At 37.1% G+C, this 22,187-nt stretch overlaps 1 protein-coding gene across 4 annotated transcripts in view; it reads left to right on the top strand.

Annotated features, from left to right (window-relative positions):
- Positions 1–20,969, top strand: part of ZNF280C (zinc finger protein 280C) — a 64,273-nt gene extending 43,304 nt beyond the window's left edge. For 3 of the 4 annotated variants that reach the window (XM_032330655.1, XM_032330653.1, XM_032330654.1), the window contains exons 14-20: positions 5,024–5,155; positions 6,764–7,062; positions 7,538–7,678; positions 14,258–14,320; positions 18,654–18,772; positions 19,136–19,196; positions 19,321–20,969. In XM_032330655.1, the coding sequence (XP_032186546.1) occupies positions 5,024–5,155; positions 6,764–7,062; positions 7,538–7,678; positions 14,258–14,320; positions 18,654–18,772; positions 19,136–19,196; positions 19,321–19,336 (831 nt within the window). In that variant the 3' untranslated portion in view covers positions 19,337–20,969. Of the gene's footprint in view, positions 1–5,023; positions 5,156–6,763; positions 7,063–7,537; positions 7,737–7,960; positions 8,688–14,257; positions 14,321–18,653; positions 18,773–19,135; positions 19,197–19,320 lie in introns of those variants that run through there. The other variant, XR_004282535.1, reaches the window with a different exon arrangement.
- Positions 20,970–22,187: the final 1,218 nt, after the last annotated feature.

Raw genomic sequence — 22,187 nt, 5'->3', positions numbered from 1 at the left:
ATTATTGATTGCATTGTCATGGCCAATTTACTCAGCATTGGTGCTAACATGGTTTTCAGTTCTAGTCATTAGATGATCATGAAATCAACTTGTTAATTGAAAAAAATTTACAAAATTAGAATATCCAAGTATGTTCAGAATCACCTATGTTATGACTGGGATGGTTCCAACATGCTGGCATGACATCTCACCCTTAAAGAACCTCAGGTAAAATCTTTCTATTCTGGAGTTTCCCCCACGGTTTTCCATCAGATGTTAATAGATGTCCCACTCTAAAATTGCTCCTGGGAAAAGAAATTCAGTAAATGAATAGATTTATAAAATTAACAGGTTTTTTTTTAATTTTAAGATTAGAGCTTTTAAAATGCTGGAAAACCTCATAAATCTCCAAGGAAGGGATATTGTATAGACTGTCCCCAATACTTATTTAACCATTTATTTGCACAATACCTATTAACATTTCTTGAGAAATAGTTTGGAAAATGCTGGTCTCGGTTCTTTATTCCATCTTTTGACCTTTGATTTTGAAAGAAAGAATGAGATATAAAACAGCTCTAACTACTTCATTATGAAGCTTTTAACATAGTGCTTTCTGCTGTGCTTTCCTAAGCTCCAGAGTGAGGTATAGATGTAACAGAGTAATAGTATCCTTAGAAAGGTCAGAAAGAGATGGGTGGACCTGGTATGGGGACTGTGTCTCTTAAAAGTGGTTTACCTGATCTGTAGTCACTCTTCATACACTGAATTGTATGTCTTCACTTGCCAGGTGTATAAGGAAGAGTTAACCCAGCAGGTGTGAGTTGTTCAAATCCTGTACATTTTTATAAGTACTTGCATACTTCCATAATTGGCCCTTGGCTAACTCCTGGAAACCGAGCCTTTGTTATTAATTGATGAGGGTTTTTCATGTCTGGAAACTAAGCCAAATTTTACCAGCTTTTCTGGATCATTTGTGCTAAAAGTACGATTATGGTGAACACCTGCTTTTCCTCTGGGAGACTGAAGATTTGGTGACTAAACCTTGTTAACAAAACAAAACAAAACAAAACAAACCTCTGGCCTCTTAGACTCAAGAGAGCTTTCCTGGTAAAAAGCACTTGATACATGTTGCTGCAGTTAGTTGCTGGGGGATTGACTGAGTCATGTAGTCATGTACTGGGCAACTCCACTGGGAAAGGGTGCTTGGAAACTGGTGCTAGTATCCTCCAGACTCCACCCAATGCCCTTTAATCCTGCTCTGTATCCTTTCACTATAATAAATCGTTATCTATGAGTTTAACAACTTCTAAGTCCTATAAGTTCTGGGAGTAGTCTTGAGGACTACTGACACAACATTGGTGCCCAGTTTTTGAGTTTGGAGTACCTAAGAGTTAGGCGGTCAGCAGTCAACAGAGGACAACAGAGGAAAGACTCTATTTTTTTTTTAAAGATTTTATTTATTCGACAGAGAGATCACAAGTAGGCAGAGAGGCAGACAGTGAGAGAGGGGGGAAGCAGGCTCCTCGCTGAGCAGAGAGCCCGATGTGGGGCTCAATCCTAGGACCCTGAGATCATGACCTGAACCAAAGGCAGAGGCTTAACCACTGAGCCACCCAGGTGCCCCAAGGAAAGACTCTCTGAATCAGAAGGATCATTAAGCATTTTTCAAAGCACTTGCAGTTTACATAGTTGTTCACAGAAGACTCAAAAACTGTCACTGAGCAAGATTATACTTGTAACTGAGATAATGTAAGTATGATTTTAAATATTAGGAATTATTGAATATATGGCTCATTTTATTCTTTTTAAAGACTTTAGTTGTAACCTTTTCCTGAAAGGAATATATTATCATGTCTGAAGTGATTTTAGAGCTAACAAATACAGTTCGCCCAACTTTTAAGAAAGGGTGAGGGACCTTAGATATGTCGAGTATTCTTACTAGATCTTTAAAAAAATCAAAAGTAAATATATACTAATCACATGCAGTATGACAGTCACAGTGTTTTTACTTCCATTATTTTGTTTTAGTCCTCTCAGCCACCCTATAAAATAGGTATGTGGTCATTTTCATTTCATCGATGAGGAAACAAAGATTTAGAGAGAATATTTTACTTGCCCGGTGTCATATTCTCTAATAAAGCGCAAAGCCAAAAATAGACTTAAAGCCCAAGGTTTTACTAGAGTCATATCCTTTACTGAAGCTAAGTCTCAAATCAGATGTTACAGATAGTCAGAATTAGCCTTCAGAATTCTTCAGATCACCCAAACAATACAGTGTGTTTGTCAGGAAGTTCAAATGAAACAAGTTATTCTCTATCCTTGAAACAGATCACCAATTTTTTGGTTGAATGTCGTATTATTTAAAGATGTACTATATTATTCTCCTTACCACATCTCAAGCATACATGCATTAAGATATGCAAGACTTGAGTCCAACTAAGGGAATAGTAGCTTAATGTCTCCCATCCCAGGGTGCTGCGTAAATGCTCATTCAATGAAATGGCAGACATTTTCAACTAGTTAAATTGTGCCTGCTTCTCTTGCGCACGCTCTGTCAGTCTCTTGCTGTCTGCCTCACTACTTATTTAACAAATACTTATTGAGTGCTTAATTATGCCAGGGACTGTTTCACAGAAGTGAGCAAAGCAAAGTTTGTGCTCTCTGGAATTTGCATTGTAGTGAAAAAAAGTATGTGTATTATGTCTGAATGTTTATGTATGCCAGCTGGTGATAAGTACCATGGGAAGAAAACACGTGAGGGCTGTGAGTGCCATGACTTAGGAGGTAAAGGAGCCATTTCTGTTTTTTAGATGGGCAAAGAGAGCCTCTCCAGAGTAAATAAGGGGTTAGCTATGTGGGTATCTGGGAGAGAACATTCCAAGGAGAGGGAACAGTAAGTAGGCAGTGAGGTGAGCATATATCTAGATGTTCAAGGAGCAGCAAGAAGGCCAGTGTGGCCGGAGCATGGCAAACAAGTGGGAGGAAGAGTAGTAGGAAAGAAGATCATACCAGTAGAGAGCAGAGCAGATGGCGTAGGGTCTTGTGAGCCAGAGTTAGGATTTTGGTGTGGTATGGAAAGCCATTGGCAGCTTTAAGCATGTGAGAGATGACTCTGGAAACTATGGAGAGAATACACTGTTAGGAGGAAAGAGTGGAAACAAGAAGGCAGGAGGCTATTGTTAGAGTCCAGGTGAGTGGTTTGGACTGATACTGTGGCTGAACAGGTGATCGTGAAGGTAGAGCTGACAGATTTTATTAATGGGTTGCTGGATGTGGGGTGTGAAAGACAAGAGTTAAGAGTAACCGAGTTCTTTTGTCCTGAGCCACTACCAAGAATGGTGTTCCCATTATTGAGATATTGGGAAGACTAAGCAAGGAACAGATTTTTTTTTTTCAGGGTGAACAGGGGAAAATTTAGAGTTCAATTTTGTCCACGTAGACTTGAAATACCTATTAGATATCAAGTAGTGATGTGGAGTAGGCAACTGGATGGATACTATTTAAAATCGTGAAACTAGGTGAGGTATAGGTACCAGCAGAGAAAAGACTTCCAGACTGTACTCTGGGGACTTTTCTTTCTGTCCTGTTACCTTGCTGTCTGTTTCTTGACTGAGATCTTTTTCCCTTTCTCCTCTCTTTTAAGCATGTATTAGGTGAATAATCTGTTTACATTGCCTGTACCTATGATATGATCTAATGTACCATACTTTAAAATTGTCTTAAAAATGAACCTAAAACAGTAATATAGAAACATATTTCCATATTGCTTTGAAATTTTTTAAAAAGATTTTATTTATTTATTTGACAGAGCACACACAAGCAGGGGGAGCGGCAGGCAGAGGGAGAAGGGGAAGCAGGCTTCCTGCCGAGCAGGGATCCCCGGACCCTGGGATCATGACCTGAGCCGAAGGCAGATGCTTTAACTGACTGAGCCACCCAGGCGCCCCTGCTTTGAAATTTTTAAAGAAATTTTATTTATCAAATGCCTGCTGTGCACCAGTAACTGCTAGCTACTTTCGTTTATTTTAACTCATTCGCTTCTTCTAAATGACTGTTTTGTGCTTAACATAGAAATAGTGACAGGCCTGTGGAGATGTAGCTTTGGAGAAAACGTTCTTTTGCATTTGTATGTTCTAAATTTACATATAAATATAAAATATATTTTTAATTAGAGCATATACATAAAGACTGTAATTGTTAATATATATTAGAAGACCCACTAGTTGTGAGCCAATGACTTAGAGCTCTCTTGGGTCCCAATTCCCACCGATAACATAATAATAGGCCTGAGAAGACCTAGTCAAGGGGTTCTCTGACAGTAATTGGGATCAGTTGTTCTGATTTGTACTTCTACACGTGTGCTGTTCAATATCACAGCCACTAGCCACCTGTGTCTATTTAAATTTAAATTAATTAAATTAATTAAATTTTTTGGTTATAAGAATTTCAACTTTTTATGAAGCAAATAGAAGTTTTAAAAATTAAAAATAACTTGGTCTTTTCTAGGATAAAAATACAGTATAACTCATTTTCATGGAATCATGTGTTTATACTTCAAATGTATTCAAATGAATACATTTGAACATTGAAATGAATGGTTTATACTTCAAATTTATAATTAAGAAAACTTTCATGCTACAAAGGTATAGGACTCATCACATTTTAACGTAACTGATACAGTTTTCATTTTGATTGCCTATGTGGTAAGAAATACTTTTTTTTAAGATCTTTTTTCTTTTTTTAGTAAATGTCTACACCCAATGTGGGATTCAGACTTAAAACCCTGAGACCAAGAGTTGTATGCTCTACTGACTGAGCCATCCAAGCACCCCACAAATACTTTTGAAACACAAATACTAATGCAAGCAGTGTTTTTAAAAATGAAATAATATTTTGGCATTATTTATGATGGGATATGGTAAAATACTGGTTTTTAAAAATTATTTAGCCGTTACAATTTAGAGCAACTTCAGGTTCCAGGATTTGTGGTGGTAGAAGTTATTATTTCTGATAGTATTTTTAATTTTTTTTTTTTTGTAAACAGAAAAAAGGAGTTCATCGTTGTACAAAATGCAGACTACAGTTTTTGACCTGCAAAGAGAAACTGGATCACAAGACCCAGCATCGGACCTTTATAAAGCCTAAAGAGCTAGAAGGATTGCCTCCTGGTACAAAAGTGAGTTTTAAATATGCTGTATTTTGGGGCGTCTGAGTGGCTCAGTGGGTTAAGCCTCTGCCTTCGGTTTGGGTCATGGTCTCAGGGTCCTGGGATGGAGCCCTCTGCTCGGCAGGGAGCCTGCTTCCCTCCCTCTCTCTGCCTGCCTCTCTGCCTACTTGTGAGCTCTCTCTGTCAAATAAATAAATAAGATCTTTTTAAAAAATTTTTAAAAAATATGTTGTATTTTAACATTTTGTGTGATAATACAAGTAAATTCCTGCCTGGCTTTTTCTATAATATTAAAAATTAACTTCTGCTTGTCATTAAGATTTAATTTTAGGTTTTGTCATTCTTTTTTTTATTATTTTATTTGTCAGAGAAAGAGAAAACAAGCAGGGGGAGTGGCAGGCAGAGGGAGAAGCAGGCTCCCTGCTGAGCAAGGAGTTCAATGCGGGACTCGATCCCAGGACCCTGTGATCATGACCTGAGCCAAAAGTAGACACTTAGCCGACTGAGCCACCCGGGTATCCCTTAGGTTTTGTCATTCTTATGTTTGGAAAGAAAAACTAGTACCCATTGTTTTTTGAGTTAATTGACACATGCTACATTGGAGCACATCCTTTGTAGTGAGTGCAGCTAGATTAACTGTAGACTAAGTCAGTGAGTTGTCTTTGTGTCCCTAGCATCTATCATAGTGCCTTGAATGTCATCCTTTGTTGAAGCTGGTATTATTGAGTCTACTTTCCATTCCTTATATATTCTGTATACAGGTCCCTTATTAGAAATACGACTTGCCAGATGCCTGGCTGGCTCAGTTGGTAAGTGCCTGCCTTTAGCTCAGGTCATCATCCCAGGGTCCTAGGATTGAGTCCTGCATCCAGCTCCTTGTATGCTCTCTCTTGCGCGCTTTCTCTCAGACAAATAAAATCTTTTTTAAAAAAAGAAATACGGTTTGCAAATACTTTCTCTCATTCTGTGGGTTGTCTTGTCAATTTCTTAACATTGTCCTTTGAAATACAAATGTCTAAAATTTTTATGACGTCCATTTAATCTATGTTTTTCTTTGGTTGTTGTGCTTTTGCTATCGTATGTAAGGAGTCATTGCCCAACCCCAAATCATGGAGATTTACTCCTGTTTTCTTCTAAGAGTTGTAGTTTTAGCTCTTACAGTTGATACATTTTGAGTTAATTTTTGTATCTAGTATGAGGTAGGGGTCCAAATTCATTCTTTTGCATCTAGATATCCAGTTGTGCTGGCACCATTTGTTTGATTAGAGTAATGTTTCCTCCGCTGAGTTGTTTTGGTACCCTTGTCAAAAACCAATGGACTAAGGGTGCCTGGGTGACTCAGTGGGTCAAGCCTCTGCCTTCAGCTCAGGTCATGATCTCAGGGTCCTGGAATTGAGCCCCGCATTGGGCTCTCTGCTTAGCAGGGAACCTGCTTCCCCTCTCTCTCTCTGCCTAGCTCTCTGCCTACTTGTGATCTCTCTCTCTTTCAAATAAATAAATAAAATCTTAAAAAGAAACAGTGGACTATAATGTCGAGGCACACAGTGAACTTTTTAATATTAATGCGAGGATTAATTTTCTAAAATGTGTATATATATTTTGCCTTCTTTTTTATAGGTTACTATTCGAGCCTCAATTGGACCGCTTCATTCAAAACCAGTTACTTCATCTCCCAGTAGTAGCGTTCCAAGCACTTCTTCTTTTCAGCTCTCACCTGCAAAGTCTAAAAGTACAACTGCTAAGAATCCCACAAAATCTAATGCAAGTAAATCTAAGGCAAGTAAGCCTCATGCAACTAAACCTAATGCCAGTAAGCGAGGTAGAGGTGCATCTAAATGCAAGACTAAAACCTCTTACAAGCAAAAGAAACAGCGCAACAGAAAGAATAAAATCAGCATAGCTTTGAAGAACCTAAGGTAATATCTTCTATTCCTGATATGTAATACTAATTGAATATGAAATATTAAAGGTTTGTTTTAATATAATTTATCATATCACAAAGGTCCTTTACGTGGTTACTTCTGATCACTTGTCTGACATAAAGGCTAAGCAGATAATAAAAAGGTACTCTTTACAACCGCTGAGTGGAACTGGAATTGGTGTTCATTGTATAATTATCAATTCCACTAATTCTATTTTGTGCTTATATCTTGTGATAGTTGAATTGATTAATGTGATCCCTTTTATTCCAGGGAAACATTAACTGTTTAATTTTCGACACTTATTCTAGCTTATTGTTTCAAATCAAATTTGAGCAACTTCAAATTATGTCTGTACTTAAAGATGTTAATTTAAACATCTTAGCTTCAGTTAATAAAACATTAATAAGGGTTTGCTTTATTATTTTTGTTTCATGATATGTTTTCATCTTTTTTTTCCTGTCTCTATAAGGTGTCGTCGGGGAGTTCACAAGTGCATTGAGTGTCATTCCAAAATAAAAGATTTTGCAAGCCACTTTTCAATATATATCCACTGTAATTTTTGCAAATACAACACTAACTGTAACAAAGCCTTTATAAATCATATGGTGAGGTAAGTTAAATACGTGTACCACCAATCAACATTCCATTTAAGATGTTTGTTTTTTTAAATCTTTTTTTGTTTGTTTGTTTCATTTGTTTATTGCCGTGTAATTTGCTTTGCTTTGTCTCTACGGAAGACTGATTGACACATAATGTTCCCTGAGTTTCAGGTAGGACAAGTCTAGAGTTGTGTTGCCGCTAGTGTCCCCGCCGTCTGTCACCACAGGACGCTATTACAGTACCGCTGACTATATTCCCTGTGCTGTGCCTTTTATCCCCATGACTTTTTTAAATCTTAAGTTGTCCTATTAGTTGTCACATCAAGGAGCTAAAAGGATTGACTAATAGAGAACTTCTAGGATATTATTTAACATTTTTTCCAGTGTAATAAATCATGAAATTAGGGGGACAGAAATTTTTAAGAGCAGTTAGACCAATGAAATTAGAATAGGTTTGTTTGGTGAATTTGTTTTTTGAGTTTGTTTTTCTAAGTCCTTTAAAATGTGATTATTCTCAAACATAAAATTTTTAATGTTTTCAAAATATTTATCAAATAAATACATGTAACCACGTAAGTGTTATCCTCTTCAAAGCAGTCACTTTGAGAGATTCCCCGTTTATCAAAGATGCTAAGAATATTACTGGCGCTCACATGAGTGCACTCTCCCCTACCACTCCCTCCCTTCTCCCCCTTCCTTTCAACCGTCTTTCTGTTCTTTAGTCTTTCAAGCCATTTATCTTTACATTCAATCAATGAAATGTGAAATGAGAGACTATAGGGATATTCTAGTCATGATGCTACTATTAGAATTCCTTTTCATACCTCAATTCAATTTGTATTATTTGAGTGCCTACCATGTACTGTAGGCTTGAGAAGGACTTCTGAGACCACATTACTTTCATTTGGACCTCATTAGTAGCAGCTTGCTTTATTCTTTCAAGAAGGATACTTTTTTTTTTAAGATTTTATTTATTTATTTGTCAGAGAGAGAGAGGGAGAAAGAACGAGCACAGGCAGACAGAATGGCAGGCGGAGGCAGAGGGAGAAACAGGCTCCCTGCCGAGCAAGGAGCCCATTGTGGGACTCGATCCCAGGACACTGGGATCATGACCTGAGCCTAAGGCAGCTGCTTAACCAACTGAGCCACCCAGGCGTCCCAAGGAGGATACTTTTTTAATACATAAAATTGTTCAGATATAAATATGCTAAGTTGATTATTCAAACTGAGGTAGTTCCATTTATTTTCAGTCAGAAATAAGATATAACCAATAAAAGTGGTTTATCTTGCAGATCGTAACAAGACCTCTGTTACTTGTTCTACCCCCTTCCTTATCACGGTCCCAACTCCGCTCTTCATATCCAATATTCATTCATTTTGAATTCTAATGATTTTTAGAGTCTTGACCCTTCTTTCCAGTCCAGCAGCACCAGTCTGACTTCATATCAACCTCACCCTTAAGGTCATCTGTTTTGAATGTTGTTTGTTCTTTATCCTAGAATCCTTTACATCTTCAGACATGTTTAACCTTGCTATCCATGAATCTCTTATCCTTTTCGATCTTTCGCTGTGTTCCTTTCCAAACTACCAACTGCACTTGGTTTAATTAGCTCTGAATTTGTGATTTTTAACTTTAATTTAGTTCTTTGTTTTTAAAAATACCTCTTTGTTGTTGTTTTTTTAATCTACAGCATCTTTTTAAATCGTTTTCAATACCCTTGGATTTTATTCTGGTCTCTTGGTTTTTAGTCTTGTTCCTACTAATTACTCAGAGGTCATCCTTCTCATTTTTACCAAGATTAACTTTTTTCTACCTCAAGTTTTTCTCCCTTTATCCAGACATTAATCTCAGAAAAAGACATTTCTCACTTTCTGAAAGCAAATCCTGCCCCTTGTGTCTTCCATTTTCTCTATAGCCTTACTCAGTTATTTTGTATCTTCATTTCATCTCTTTCTTTCTACCACATTCCTTCTGCCTGCACATACTTTCAGACATTTTTTTAGGATGAACGAGATTTGCCTTCACTTTGCATATTTTCTTGTCTTCCTTTTACTGTCAACATTTTTTAAGAGTTTTTTTTTTAATGTCTTATTTGCTACTTCTTTACCCTTTGTGATTTGAGTATCACCCCCACCTATTAGTTAAAGCTGCCCCTTTAAAAATTATCAGTCAGTCATATCCTAATCACTAAATGTACTCACTAGTTTTCATTCTTACTTTTCTGTGACTTCTTTAGAATATTTGATACTTTCGATCACTCACTTTTGAAAATCTTCTCCTCAACTTCTCTTACTATGTTACCATCATTTTTTCCTTCCCTTTTGGCTACTCCTCTATTTCATTACCTTTTCTTTTTTTGCCTCAGACATTTTTTTTCCTTTTAAGTTTTTCATTTAAATTCCAGTATAGTTGACATACAGGGTTACATTAGTTTCGGGTGTACAGTATAGTGATTCAGCAGTTCCATGCATGACTCAGCACTCAGCATGATAAGTGTGCTCTTACTCCCCATCACCTATTCCTCCACCCAGCTCCCCCTCTGATAACCATCGGTTTGTTCTCTGTCCTTAAGAAAAAAAGCATTTGCTTTTTTCTTAAATTCCACATGAGTGAGATCATACGGTGTTTGTCTTTCTCTTACTTCACCTAGTATTATGTATATCACCTCTAGCCCATCCACTTAATTGCAAATGGCAAGATTTCATTCTTTTTATGGCTGATACATACAAACACACATACACACACCCCACATCTTTATCCATTCTGGACACTTGGGTTGCTTCCATAGTTTGAATATTATAAATAATGCTATAATAACATAGCAGTGCATGTATCCCTTTGATTTAATGTTTTGCATGTTTTGGGTAAAACCCCAGTAATGCAATTATTGGGTCCTAGTGTAGTTCAGTTTTTAACTTTTGAGGAACCTCCGTATTGTTTTCCACAGTGGCTGCACCAGTTTGCATCCCACCAACAGTGATGAGGGTTCCTTTTTCTACATAATCTTATCAATACTTGTTGTTTCTTGAGTTTTTGATCTTAGCCATTCCGACAGGTGTGAGGTGATATCTCATTGCAGTTTTGATTTGCATTTTCCTGATAATGAGTGATGCTGAGCATCTTTTCATGTGCCTATTAGCCATCTGGATGTATTCTTTGGAGAAATGTCTGTACATGTCTTCTGTCCTTAAGTTTCTGAAGATTTTGGTGCTCTCTTGATGTGCCACCATTCATAACGGCTTCCTGAATGTCCACATTCTACAATTTACCACTCTGCCTCCCAGCTACTGCAGTTCTTTCTCTACCTTGGTTGCTCTAAACCAGGCCCCAGCAAATCTTTCTCTCAGTATACTGCTGGGAAGAATGCTCATATTTTGCAAATTGAAGTATAATTAACATACAGTTACATTAGCTTCAGGTGTACAATATAATGATTCAACAATTCTGTACATTGTTCAGTGTTCATCAAGATAAGCGTACTCTTTTTAAAGATTTTATTTACTTATTTGAGATACAGCCGAGACAGAGCACAGGTTGGGCAGGGGAGGGGCAGAGGGAGAAGCAGAGATAATATTTGCAAATTTCTTCCCCCATTTAGTAGGATGCCTTTTTGTTTTGCTGATGGTTTCCTTGGCTGTGCAAAGGCTTTTTATTTTGAGGGCAGCTGGTGGCTCTGTCAGCTGGGCTTCAGACTCTTGGTGTCAGCTCAGGTCTTGATCTCAGGGTGGTGAATTCAGGCCCTGTGCTGGTTTCCACACTGGGCGTGGAGCCTACTTAAAAAAAAAAAAAAAACAAAACAAAAAAAACTTTTCTATTTTGGTGTAGTCCCAGTAGTTTAATTTTGCTTTTGTTTCCCTTACCTGAGGAGCCATATCTAGAAAAATATTTCTACAGCTGTTGTCAAAGAAATTATTGCCTATATTTTCTTCAAGGAGTTTTATGGTTTCAGGCCTCACGTTAGGTCTTTAATCCACTTTGAGTTTATTTTTGTGTATGGTGTAGGAAATTGGTCCAGTTTCATTCTTTTGTATGTAGCTGTCCAGTTTTTATAGTACCATTTTTCAAAGACACTGTCTTTTCCCCCATTGTATATTCTTGTGTCCTTTGTCATAGATTAATTGACCATGTAAGTATGGGTTTATTTCTGGACTCTCAGTTTTGTTCATTGATCTATGTATCTGTTTTGTGCTAATACCATACTGTGTTGATCACTCCAGCTTTCTAGTATATCTTGAAATCTATAATTGTGATGCCTGTGCTTTGTTCTTTTTTAAGATTGCTTTGGCTGAGGTGCCTCCTTAGCGCAGTAGGTAGTGAGTGCATCAGTCTCATAACTTGAAGATTGCTTTGGCTATTGGATATATTTTGCGGTTCCATACAAACTTTTGGATAATTTTTTTCTAGTTCTGTGAAAAATGTTGGCATTTTGACAACAATCACAAATGCTGGTCTTCTATTCTGTGCCAAACACATGGCTGCTCCAATGGAGCTTTAATTCTGCCCCTAAATTATAGGACATTAAATTGGAAAATATTTTTATGATTCTTAAACCCATGGTCATTCTGTCCTCCTGCTTCACATTTTCCATAGCTTCTTCAACTGTCTTCTAGGCCTTCAATACCATACTATCCCAAAATATTCCCATTGGCCTCAGACTTCCTTTATAACCTTTTCCTAATTTCCAGTGAGGCCCAACCTTCTACTGCATTGTCATCACACACATGGAGCACTTATTTATTATTAGCCTCATAAAGAACTGGAAGTATCTTCTTCTACTTTTCTAAGGGCCTTTGCCTTCCCTCTAATTCAGTGGCGTCTTGCTTACTTTGTTGCCTCAGGTACCTCCCCCTGAATGATACACCCTGACCCAGTGTGGACTTTTGTTGTAGACTTGAGCTCTGTACCTACAGAGTCTTACTTTCTCAGAGGCTGAGTACCTTTATTCCCAGTCCACACCAACTCTGTAACAAGTCAGGCCCCCCAAATTAATTTCCCCAAACATATAGTTTGTTTCATATTCATATCGTTTGTTTCATATTCAGTCTCTAAAGTGGTTTTCCTTATTCTTTGTTATTCCTTGGACTGCCCCTCTCCCTCCCTCTCAGTTTACCTTCTTCTGTGAAGAATCTGATCACCACAGCCACTCATAGGAATCATTCCTTCGAGTTCTATACCATTCAGCTCTTCTGCCTTATATTAAATGTGTCTGTCTTATCTACTTGAGAGAGCAGTTCTTTATACTCGGCATGGTACCTATTCTGCAGCTATTTTCATGGGATTATTGCTAGCCAGTATCATTTTTTTCCGATGCATCCATGGTATGCTGGTGATAGTTACCTTTTGTCTAATGATAATCATTGACCTGGTGTGTTGGCTGGATTGGGTCTGTCGGTGCAAGCTAGGGCAGCTAGTGTTTCTCAAACTTTAGCTTGCATATGAATCACCACAAAAACTTGTTGAAACTGATTTCTGGGTCTCACTGCCAGCAATTAATTCAGCAGGTCTAGAGTGGGACCTGAGACTTTGTATTTCTGATGAGTTCCCCGCTGATATGGATGCTGTTTTGAACCACACTTTTGAGTAATACTGTGCTATGCCAGTCCTGGCTAATCCTGCCTGACTTTCTAATATAGGAAAGCTTTCCTTATCAATTTAAAAGGGAGTAGTATAGGGATACCTGGGTGGCTCAGTAAGTTAAGTGGTCGACTCTTGATTTTAGCTCAGGCTATGATCTCAGGGTCCTGGGATCAAACCTCATGCCAGGCTTCACACTCAGCAGGGAGTCTGCCTGAGGATCCTCTCTCCCTCTTCCTCTGCTCCTCCCCCTGCTCATGCACACACACACACACACACTCTCTCAAATAAATAAGTCTTTTGAAAATATAAAAATAGATGGGGGTATAAAAGCTATTGCCATTGGCTGCAAAATTTGGTTAGTGTTTTTGTGTTGTTGATGTTTTGTGCATAGAAGAAGTGTTGTTTTAACTCATGAGTTCTGCTTTGCTTTCCCTAAAGGCTCTCCTAATAATTGCAAAAGGTTCTTTAAATGTTTCCTTTTACTGATGGTAGGTAAAGGTAATGTAATTTAGCCCAAGTAGCATTTACTTCAAGGATCATTCAGATCTCCCCACTTGCTAAGTATATTAAGATAAGAAAGTGATAAAAAAAGATAAGAAAGTGATAGTTATTCATAACAATTTATATTAGAGCAATATGCATTATTAGCAAATACCTTTTAAATTGTTTTCAACTCTTAATAGTTGTAAAGATTTAAGTTGATGCTCTTTGCTTATTTAACTTTGAAAAGTTTTTGGTTTTTTTTTATAATGGTGAGGGTACCAATCACTTAAGAATATTCTCAGGGAAAAAAAAAAAGAATATTCTCAGGGAAATATGTTGTTAGAAAATATATAGATAAAATGAAAAGTAAGATAAAAAACTTGAATTAAAACAGAAGAATAGAATTTAATAATTTAGATCATGACCTTTTAATCAAAACTAATAAACTAAATATGGACTTGGAAATATGGTCATAAAATTATTATGATTTATTGTATAATAAAATCTCATTTGTCTGTTGTCTCTCCAGCTCTCATAGCAACCATCCGACTAAACGGTTTTATATTTTTAAGAAGCATTCTGGAACTCTCAGGTAACTAGTTGATCTTTTCCATTCTCTCTTTTGAAAAATTACAGTAACTTCTTTTTAACCTGATGCTTAAGTACGTAGTTTGGAAAATGAATGGTTACTACCAGACATAAGACAGTTCTATTAATTATATCATAGATCAAAGAGGAAGTAAACCTATGTTTTCTGGCTAACTTTGTTTCAGTGGTATTAGGCATTAAGATGAAACTTTCATGGATTTGCATTATAAAATAAAAAAATAAGGCTCTCCAACAATATTTGAAGATTAAAAAGATGTTTAAGATATCTAGTAAGTTGAATAACACTGGTTTTGATCAATATATAGCCTTCATAATTCTTAGGGTTTTTAAAATTTTGAAATAAGAGTGCACAACCTGTTTACAAAAGGAATTGCTGATGAACATTTCTAGGCATTGATAGTTAACTTTTGATTATACTACACACCATTGGCTCAGAACCCACTAAGCATCATTTTTTCCCACATTCTTCTGATTTCTTTTTTTTTTTTAATTTCTTTTGACTTCATATTCCTTTGTTTTAATTATTTTGCTCACATTGTCATTGCTATTTGAAATTGCAGTGCCAAGATCTTGGTAGCACCAGGCTAAGACAAAGACTTAAATTTAGCCAGTACTTATTTTGATGCTTTGGCTTAGTGGGAAAGTGGAGGAAGGGATGATAGATCTCAGGATCTTTGTGTCTATTATTCTTTCTGCTTTATTGACTTTTCCCTAGATACCTGCATGGCTAGCTCTCTCACCTCCTTCAAGTCTCTAGTCCAGTGAATGAGGCTTTCTTTGACCACTCCATTTAAAATAGCATTCTTGGGGCACCTGGGTGGCTCAGTGGGTTAAAGCCTCTGCCTTCGGCTCAGGTCATGATCCTGTGGTCCTGGGATCGAGCCCCACATCGGGCTCTCTGCTCAGCAGGGAGCCGGCTTCCTCTTCTCTCTCTACCTGCCTCTCTGCCTCCTTGTGATTTCTGTCTGTCAAATAAATAAATAAATCTTTAAAAAATAAAATAAAATAGCATTCTTTCCCCAGGGCCCCATTCCCACCAGTCCCTATCTCCCTTTATTGGTTTATTTTTCTTCACTTTTTACTTTCCAGCATGTTGTATATACTTCACTGTTTTGTTTATCATCTGTGTCTTTTCACTAGAATATGTATGGTTTGGATATTTGTCTATGCCAGATGTTTTACTGAGCATTGAATAGTGCCTGACACATGGTAGGCTTTCTGTAAATATTTTGAGTAAATTAGTATATATGTTGAAAATTACATATGTGGATGGTGTTGGACCAACAGCTCATAGGCAAAGGAAAGTTTGATTCTATTGTAAAAATATTTGTGCTTTTTTTTAAATATTACTAAATTCGAGGAAGTAGAATTTTACTGAAAAATTTTATAAGAATGAAAAGGATTTATTAATTATAAAGATTAGAGAATTTAATTTGATTTTTACCTCACTGTTGTCAAGCTCAGTTGTGTGCTTGGTGCTTGATTCTTGAATTGATTCTATGACTTTAAAGAGCAGAGATGCTTTTTTCTTAACTTGGGTGGGCCTCATATTTAAATAGAAAGTTGATTAATTTCTGTGTATGGGGCTTAGCATATTTATAATTCTATAAAACAGTAAATTTTGCAATTACTGTTTTGTTAAAATACAATGTTCATTTTTTATTTATCATGCACTTATTACTTGCAACACAATGTAGCAGTTCCCTTTAAGTTGACAGTGATGAAGAAGGCTTGGTACCAACCTTCAAGGAATGTACAATTTATGATAAGGTGTGAATATAAGTAACTACAGTCATATAAGAAGACTCATAATAAGTGCTGTGTTAGTTACTGATGTCACAGGGAGGAGAGACTTCTACTAGAAGAAGCACAAGGGCATTCTAGTTGGAGGAAATAGTGTAAGTAAAAGTACAGAAAGGAAAGAGCAAAAGCCATATGCAGTGAATGACCAGTAGTGCAGTTTAGATGGAGCATGAAGTTTATGTAACGTAGTATTAAGATCAAAGTCTGGGGGAATAGTTTTGAGCTCAGATCTGGATTGTGGAATCCTTGAAAACTAAGCTAGGGAGTTTAGACCCTTTGGGGAAATTCTTGGTGTTTTGTGTAGAATCAAGGAAGATCAATGTGAAGGATATAGGAGGTAAAATGTAGCTACCTGAGACACATGGACTGTTTAAGACTATTATGGTAGTTAAGATTGATTTTTTTTAAAGATTTTATTTATTTATTTGACAGAGAGAAATCACAAGTAGATGGAGAGGCAGGCAGAGAGAGAGAGAGGGAAGCAGGCTCCCTGCTGAGCAGAGAGCCCGATGCGGGACTCGATCCCAGGACCCTGAGATCATGACCTGAGCCGAAGGCAGCGGCTTAACCCACTGAGCCACCCAGGCGCCCCAAGATTGATTTATTAAGAATCTGGGTTAAGGTGATGAAGTTTATCACACTGTTTAAGAACATGGACTCTGGGGCGCCTGGGTGGCTCAGTGAGTTAAGCCTCTGCCTTCGGCTAAGGTCATGATCTCAGCGTCCTGGGATCAAGCCCCGTATTAGACTCTCTGCTCATCGGGGAGCCTGCTTCCCCCTCTCTGTCTGCCTCTCTGCCTACTTGTGATCTCTCTCTGTCAAATAAATAAATAAAATCTTTAAAAAAAAAAGAAGAAGAAAATGGACTCTGGAATCAAAGGACTCACTTCAATCTAATTTTGGCCTTGGTAGGTTATTAAACCCAATCCAGTCCTTTATAAAAAAGGAATAATTTTAATATCTACCTCTTTGGTTTGTTGTAAGATTTAGATGATATGTCTAAAACCCTCAGCCCAGCACAGAGTTAAGTGCTCAGTAAATTGTTAATATGATAAAATATTTGAAATACTTTTTTAAAAAGATAAGTTTGAGCCTTTGGTTGGGAGCATGACATCATCAGAGAGATTAGTTAGGAAGAATGGTTTTCAGGGGTGGGGAGGAAAGTACAATTTTAGCTTATGAAGATCATTTTTGTTGTGCCAGCATGACAGCCAGGTATAAATATACAACGGGCTGTTAAGACTGGAGCTGCAGTAGGAGCACCTGGGTGGCTCAGTCAGTTAAACATCCAACCCTTGGTTTCAGCTTAGGTCATGATCTCATGGATCTTGGGATTGAGTCCTCCTCAGCGGGTGGCTCAGCGGGGCAGTCTGCTTGAAAGATTCTCTCCCTCTACCCCTACCCCTAATCTCTCTTAAAGTAAATAAATCTTAAAAAAGAAAAAGAATAAATCCACAGTGGGGAAGTCAATCTAAAGTAGGCTACTGGTTTTTATTCCTATCCAAGTATCCAGTGACTGTAAAAGCATGGTTATGCTTGTTAACTGACAGATAATAATAATTAAAGTACATGATTAATTTTTAAAACCTTCCCATTTTTTTCTAATTTTATCACCACTAAAATAAGATACCAGGTTATAGGCTCCACAGAGTTTACCCTCTTTTTTGTTCACTGTTGTATTCACAACACCAAGTAGTATGGAGTGTGTAAAGAAGGTCCTCAGAAAATGTATATTGAGGGGCTCCTGGGTGGCTCAGTCAGCTAGGCAAAGCGTCTGTCTTAGGCTCAGGTCATGATCCCAGGGTCCTGAGATTGAGCCCCACATCAGGCGCTCTGCTCAGCGGAGAGCCTGCTTTTCTCTCTCCCTCTGCTTCTCCCTCTGCTTGTTCTCTCCCTTACTCACTCTCTCTGTCAAATAAATAAAATCTTTTAAAAAATGTATATTGAGAGGCACCTGGGTGGCTCAGTGGGTTAGGCCTCTGCCTTCAGCTCAGGTCATGGTCTCAGGGTCCTGGGATTGAGCCCCGCGTCAGCGTCTATGCTTAGCGGGGAGCCTGCTTCCCCCTCTCTCTCTGCCTGCCTCTCTGCCTATTTGTAATCTCTCTCTGTCAAATAAATAAATAAAATCTTTTTTAAAAAAGTATATTGAATGAATATTATATCCTTGCTTTCCAGATGGACAAAGGCACAGAAAGAATGTGACTTGCACAAGCTATACAAATTGTTAGTGGAGCCACAGCTGGGTTTTAGGTCTCTTAACTCCTGTCTTTTAGCAACCAATATGAGAGGAAACAGTTTACAAAGCACTGACTGTTAGCATAACTTAAACATGGCTCTGTCATTTTCTAGAGTCCCATTTCAGGTAAATCAGGTTTATATAACAAAATTGGAAATAGATGGTCATGACACATAAAAACCAAATCAAGAGTTGTTACATGGAAAAATAATAATTGAACTTCTAGATGGACTTTCATAAAAGATAAAAAATCTTTGCTTTCTTTTTATCTTCATAGGGGCATTACTCTAGTGTGCCTTAAATGTGACTTCCTAACTGATTCTTCTGCTTTAGACCGTATGGCTAAACACTTGTGTCAACGCAAAACTCATACTTGCCAAGTTATAATAGAGAATGGTATGTATATATAATTGTGTTACTTTGAATTTCTTTTTTTTTAGTAACATAAGTTGTATTATTTGTTTCAGGGTACAGGTCTGTAATTCATCAATCTTACACAATTCACAGCATTCACCATAGCACATTCTCTCCCCAGTGTCCATCGCCCAGCCACCCCATCTCTCCCACCCCCTTCCCCGCCGGCAACCCTCAGTTTGTTTCCTGAGATTAAGAGTTTCTTATGGTTTGTCTTCCTCTCTGGGAATTTCTGATATTTATTCCAGTATTCTTGATCAGCCACAATATGGGCTCTTCTGTATTAAGTTAATAGTCTTACTCATTATCTATACCATTTTAAACGTAAAACACTTCTAATTTCAGTTCCCGAAAGTACCTCAACTTCTGAACCCAATTCTGAACCCAATTCTGAACCCACTTCTGAGTAAGTTTAATTTTCATTTGGTGCATTTTTCTTTGATGGATTTTAGCACTGTTGCATTTTTAAATGTATCATTAATAGAAATGAAAAATATTAAAGTATTTTGTTTTTGTTTTTGTTTTTAAAGCCGCTTGTTGAAATAGATTCCTGCTCTATGGAGCTCGTGCAACCTGGTGCAAGACAAGTTGGAATTTCCTAAGTTCAAAGTTCTGAAGTGTTTTCTTACACAAAGGCAGTTTCCTAAGTTCAAACTTCTGAAGTGTTTTCTCACACGAAGGCGGTTAAACAGCCAAGTTCATGACACTAGCTCTGATTCAGCTCTTTTCAGCTTTCAGATGGCACTAGATTCTTATTCCACCTTATCTTTGTGTCAGGTTAACATATCTTAACATATGCTTTTTTCTCCAGTTGGCTTTCTCCAAAAATAACTTTTGTTGCTATGGTCTTTTTTTGCTTTGCTTAAAATAATTTGTGTTTTTCTCTGCTGTACTTGCCTTCAGAATATTGCATTCCAAATGACATGGCTATTCATTTTCTTTGTCTGTTTTGTCTGGTTTCTTAATTTCACTTTTAGGTCAGATAGCTGTCTTTTTCCTCTTTCCTTGTCTGTCATTGTTCTATTTTTCGTATTTTTCAGATGCAGAAGCAACACAGAAATTTCAAAAAATGTCCAGGATACTCCTGGTCAGTGTCCCCCTTCGATGGACACAACTGATGCCTGTTCTCTCTTTCCAAGGAATGTGAATTATTTGACTGTGAGACCTCCTCTAGATTGTGGCCTTAAGAAATCAGACCTTGGGGAGAGTCCCTTCCTTCATGACTGGCCTCCCATAAGGCTGATGCTAATTTGGCCAGAGATGACCTCAAGGCCCGCCAAATTGAGCACAACTTCCCACTGGAGGCTTTGGTTCTTGAACTTATATTTATGGGTTCATTCTAACTAAGAAAGACCCATCAAATCTGTGCTTCAACATCCAAGTTGAAGTTTAATCATTTTGGCTGCTGCCCTTTAATATTTGTCTAGTATGCATGCAGTCCAAGGAATATAAAAACTGGTTGTGTAGGGAACCAAGGTTACTTTCATGTTCTTGGAAAACAAGTTTCTAAAATTACAGTTCCAAAGTTATAGTTATTTGTACCGTCATTTGAAATTTTATCCAGTATTAACCCTAGGAGTTTTCAGCAATACTAATATTCAGATTTTTTAAAGTTTAATTTTATCTTGGTTTTATGTTGTCCTTCACCAAATTTATTAATGTGTGTTTTGTTATGTCCACTTTTATCTCTCCTCTTTTTAAAACTTTTGTTTTGTGTTTGTTTTGTTTTGTTTTTAAGAACCTCAAGAAATTCTTTAGAATTCTCTACAAATTTCATGTAGCTGCCTATTGATAGCTTCTAGATTTGGGTAATTATTCAGACCGTTAGACATTACTACATCCTCTGTCTTGGGACTATCATTATCTTAGTGATTATGAGTTTAAAGACATAAAGAATTGGCAAAAAAAAACACTTCCTACAGACCTTAAAATAAATTTTAAAGTTATGTTTCTGTACATCTAATACATATCTTCTTAGCCATTAATGTAATTCCTTTGGATAAAGATAATATATTCAGAAAATATTGGGACCAAAAAATGCACTTGTTTCTTGCCCATATATATATAGATGTATATTTTTTTTATTTTGGTGTTTGTTTATTTTGGTTACATTGAATATAGATTTGCTGAACAGTTTGATGTTATTACTTATTTTTTTAATAAAATTTGTATTGGTAAAGTGCCTCAGGAGTTATTCATGTAAAAGCTGTTAGATTTTATCATGTTAGTGGGAGCATTATTTTGCTTCTTACATGGAAGCCTGATTACTTGGCCTACAGACTGAGAGCTTTACCAAGTGCATCTTGCAGTCTTTCCTCCAGCACAGTTATAAGCTCACTATGTATATTTTACTAATTTCTTGAACTTCAGAGACTGGCAAAGTACCTTTGTGATCTTTAATAACCATTAAGGTGGTCAGGCTCTGAAGTTGTTTGACTTAGTTGTGAGTAGTTTTTTCATCTTAACATCAGAACTTGTGCTTTGTACTTACAATTGTACTTTGAAACTGTCTCAGTCCCTTTGGGCTGCTATAATAGAGTATCACAGACTAGGTATCTTATGAACAACACAAATTTATTTCTCACAGTTTTAGATACTGGAAAGTCCATGATTGAGGCACTGGCAGATTCAGTGTCTGATGAGGACCCACTTCCTGGTTCGTAGAAGGATATTGCTATATCCTCCTGGCAGAAGGGGTGAGAGAGTTCTCTGGGGTCTAATTTAGGAGGATACTAATCCCACACATGAGGGTTCCGCCCTCTTGATGCAGTCATCTCCCAAAGGCCACACCTCCTAATACCATCACAATGGGGATTAGGTTTCAACATATGAATTTAGACATTCAGCCTATAGCAGAAACATATTGAAAACCAGTTTCAGTGACCAGCTCTTACGTAGTCTACTTCTTATAATACATAGTCAAAAAAGTTGAATCCATTAGTTTTCATTTTCCAGACTGATTTCTGCTGTAAATGATTTTCCAAAATCTCCAAAAGTGTTGTTTCTTAGTAGTGTTTCTACTACTACTTGTTTCTTAGTAGTAGACTTGGCAATGTTCGAATCTTTATTTCTGTGTCAGTCCCCAGAATGATTCTTCATCTACCATCTATTTCTCTGGTTTTTTTTACTTTTCAAAAATCATAATGAAAATATATAACATGACTTTTGCCGTCTTAATCATTCTCAAGTGAAAAATTCAGTACTAATTACACCAAGTTTGGTCCAGATATAAATTCTTTGTGGTTTCAATATAGATTCTCTTTTTATATACAGATATTTCCCCTGGCTCTGTTATATTTTGAGAATATGATAAACCACATTGTTGCCATAGCAGTATTTTAGGTGGGGGTACATCTTTTTGTTCTTCCATAGAATTCTATTTCTGACAGTATGTATT

Source organism: Mustela erminea, chromosome X (genome assembly GCF_009829155.1).
Source record: "Mustela erminea isolate mMusErm1 chromosome X, mMusErm1.Pri, whole genome shotgun sequence".
Lineage (NCBI taxonomy): Eukaryota > Metazoa > Chordata > Mammalia > Carnivora > Mustelidae > Mustela > Mustela erminea.
Note: the sequence above shows the minus strand (reverse complement) of the source record. Positions and strands in the feature narration are given on the sequence as shown.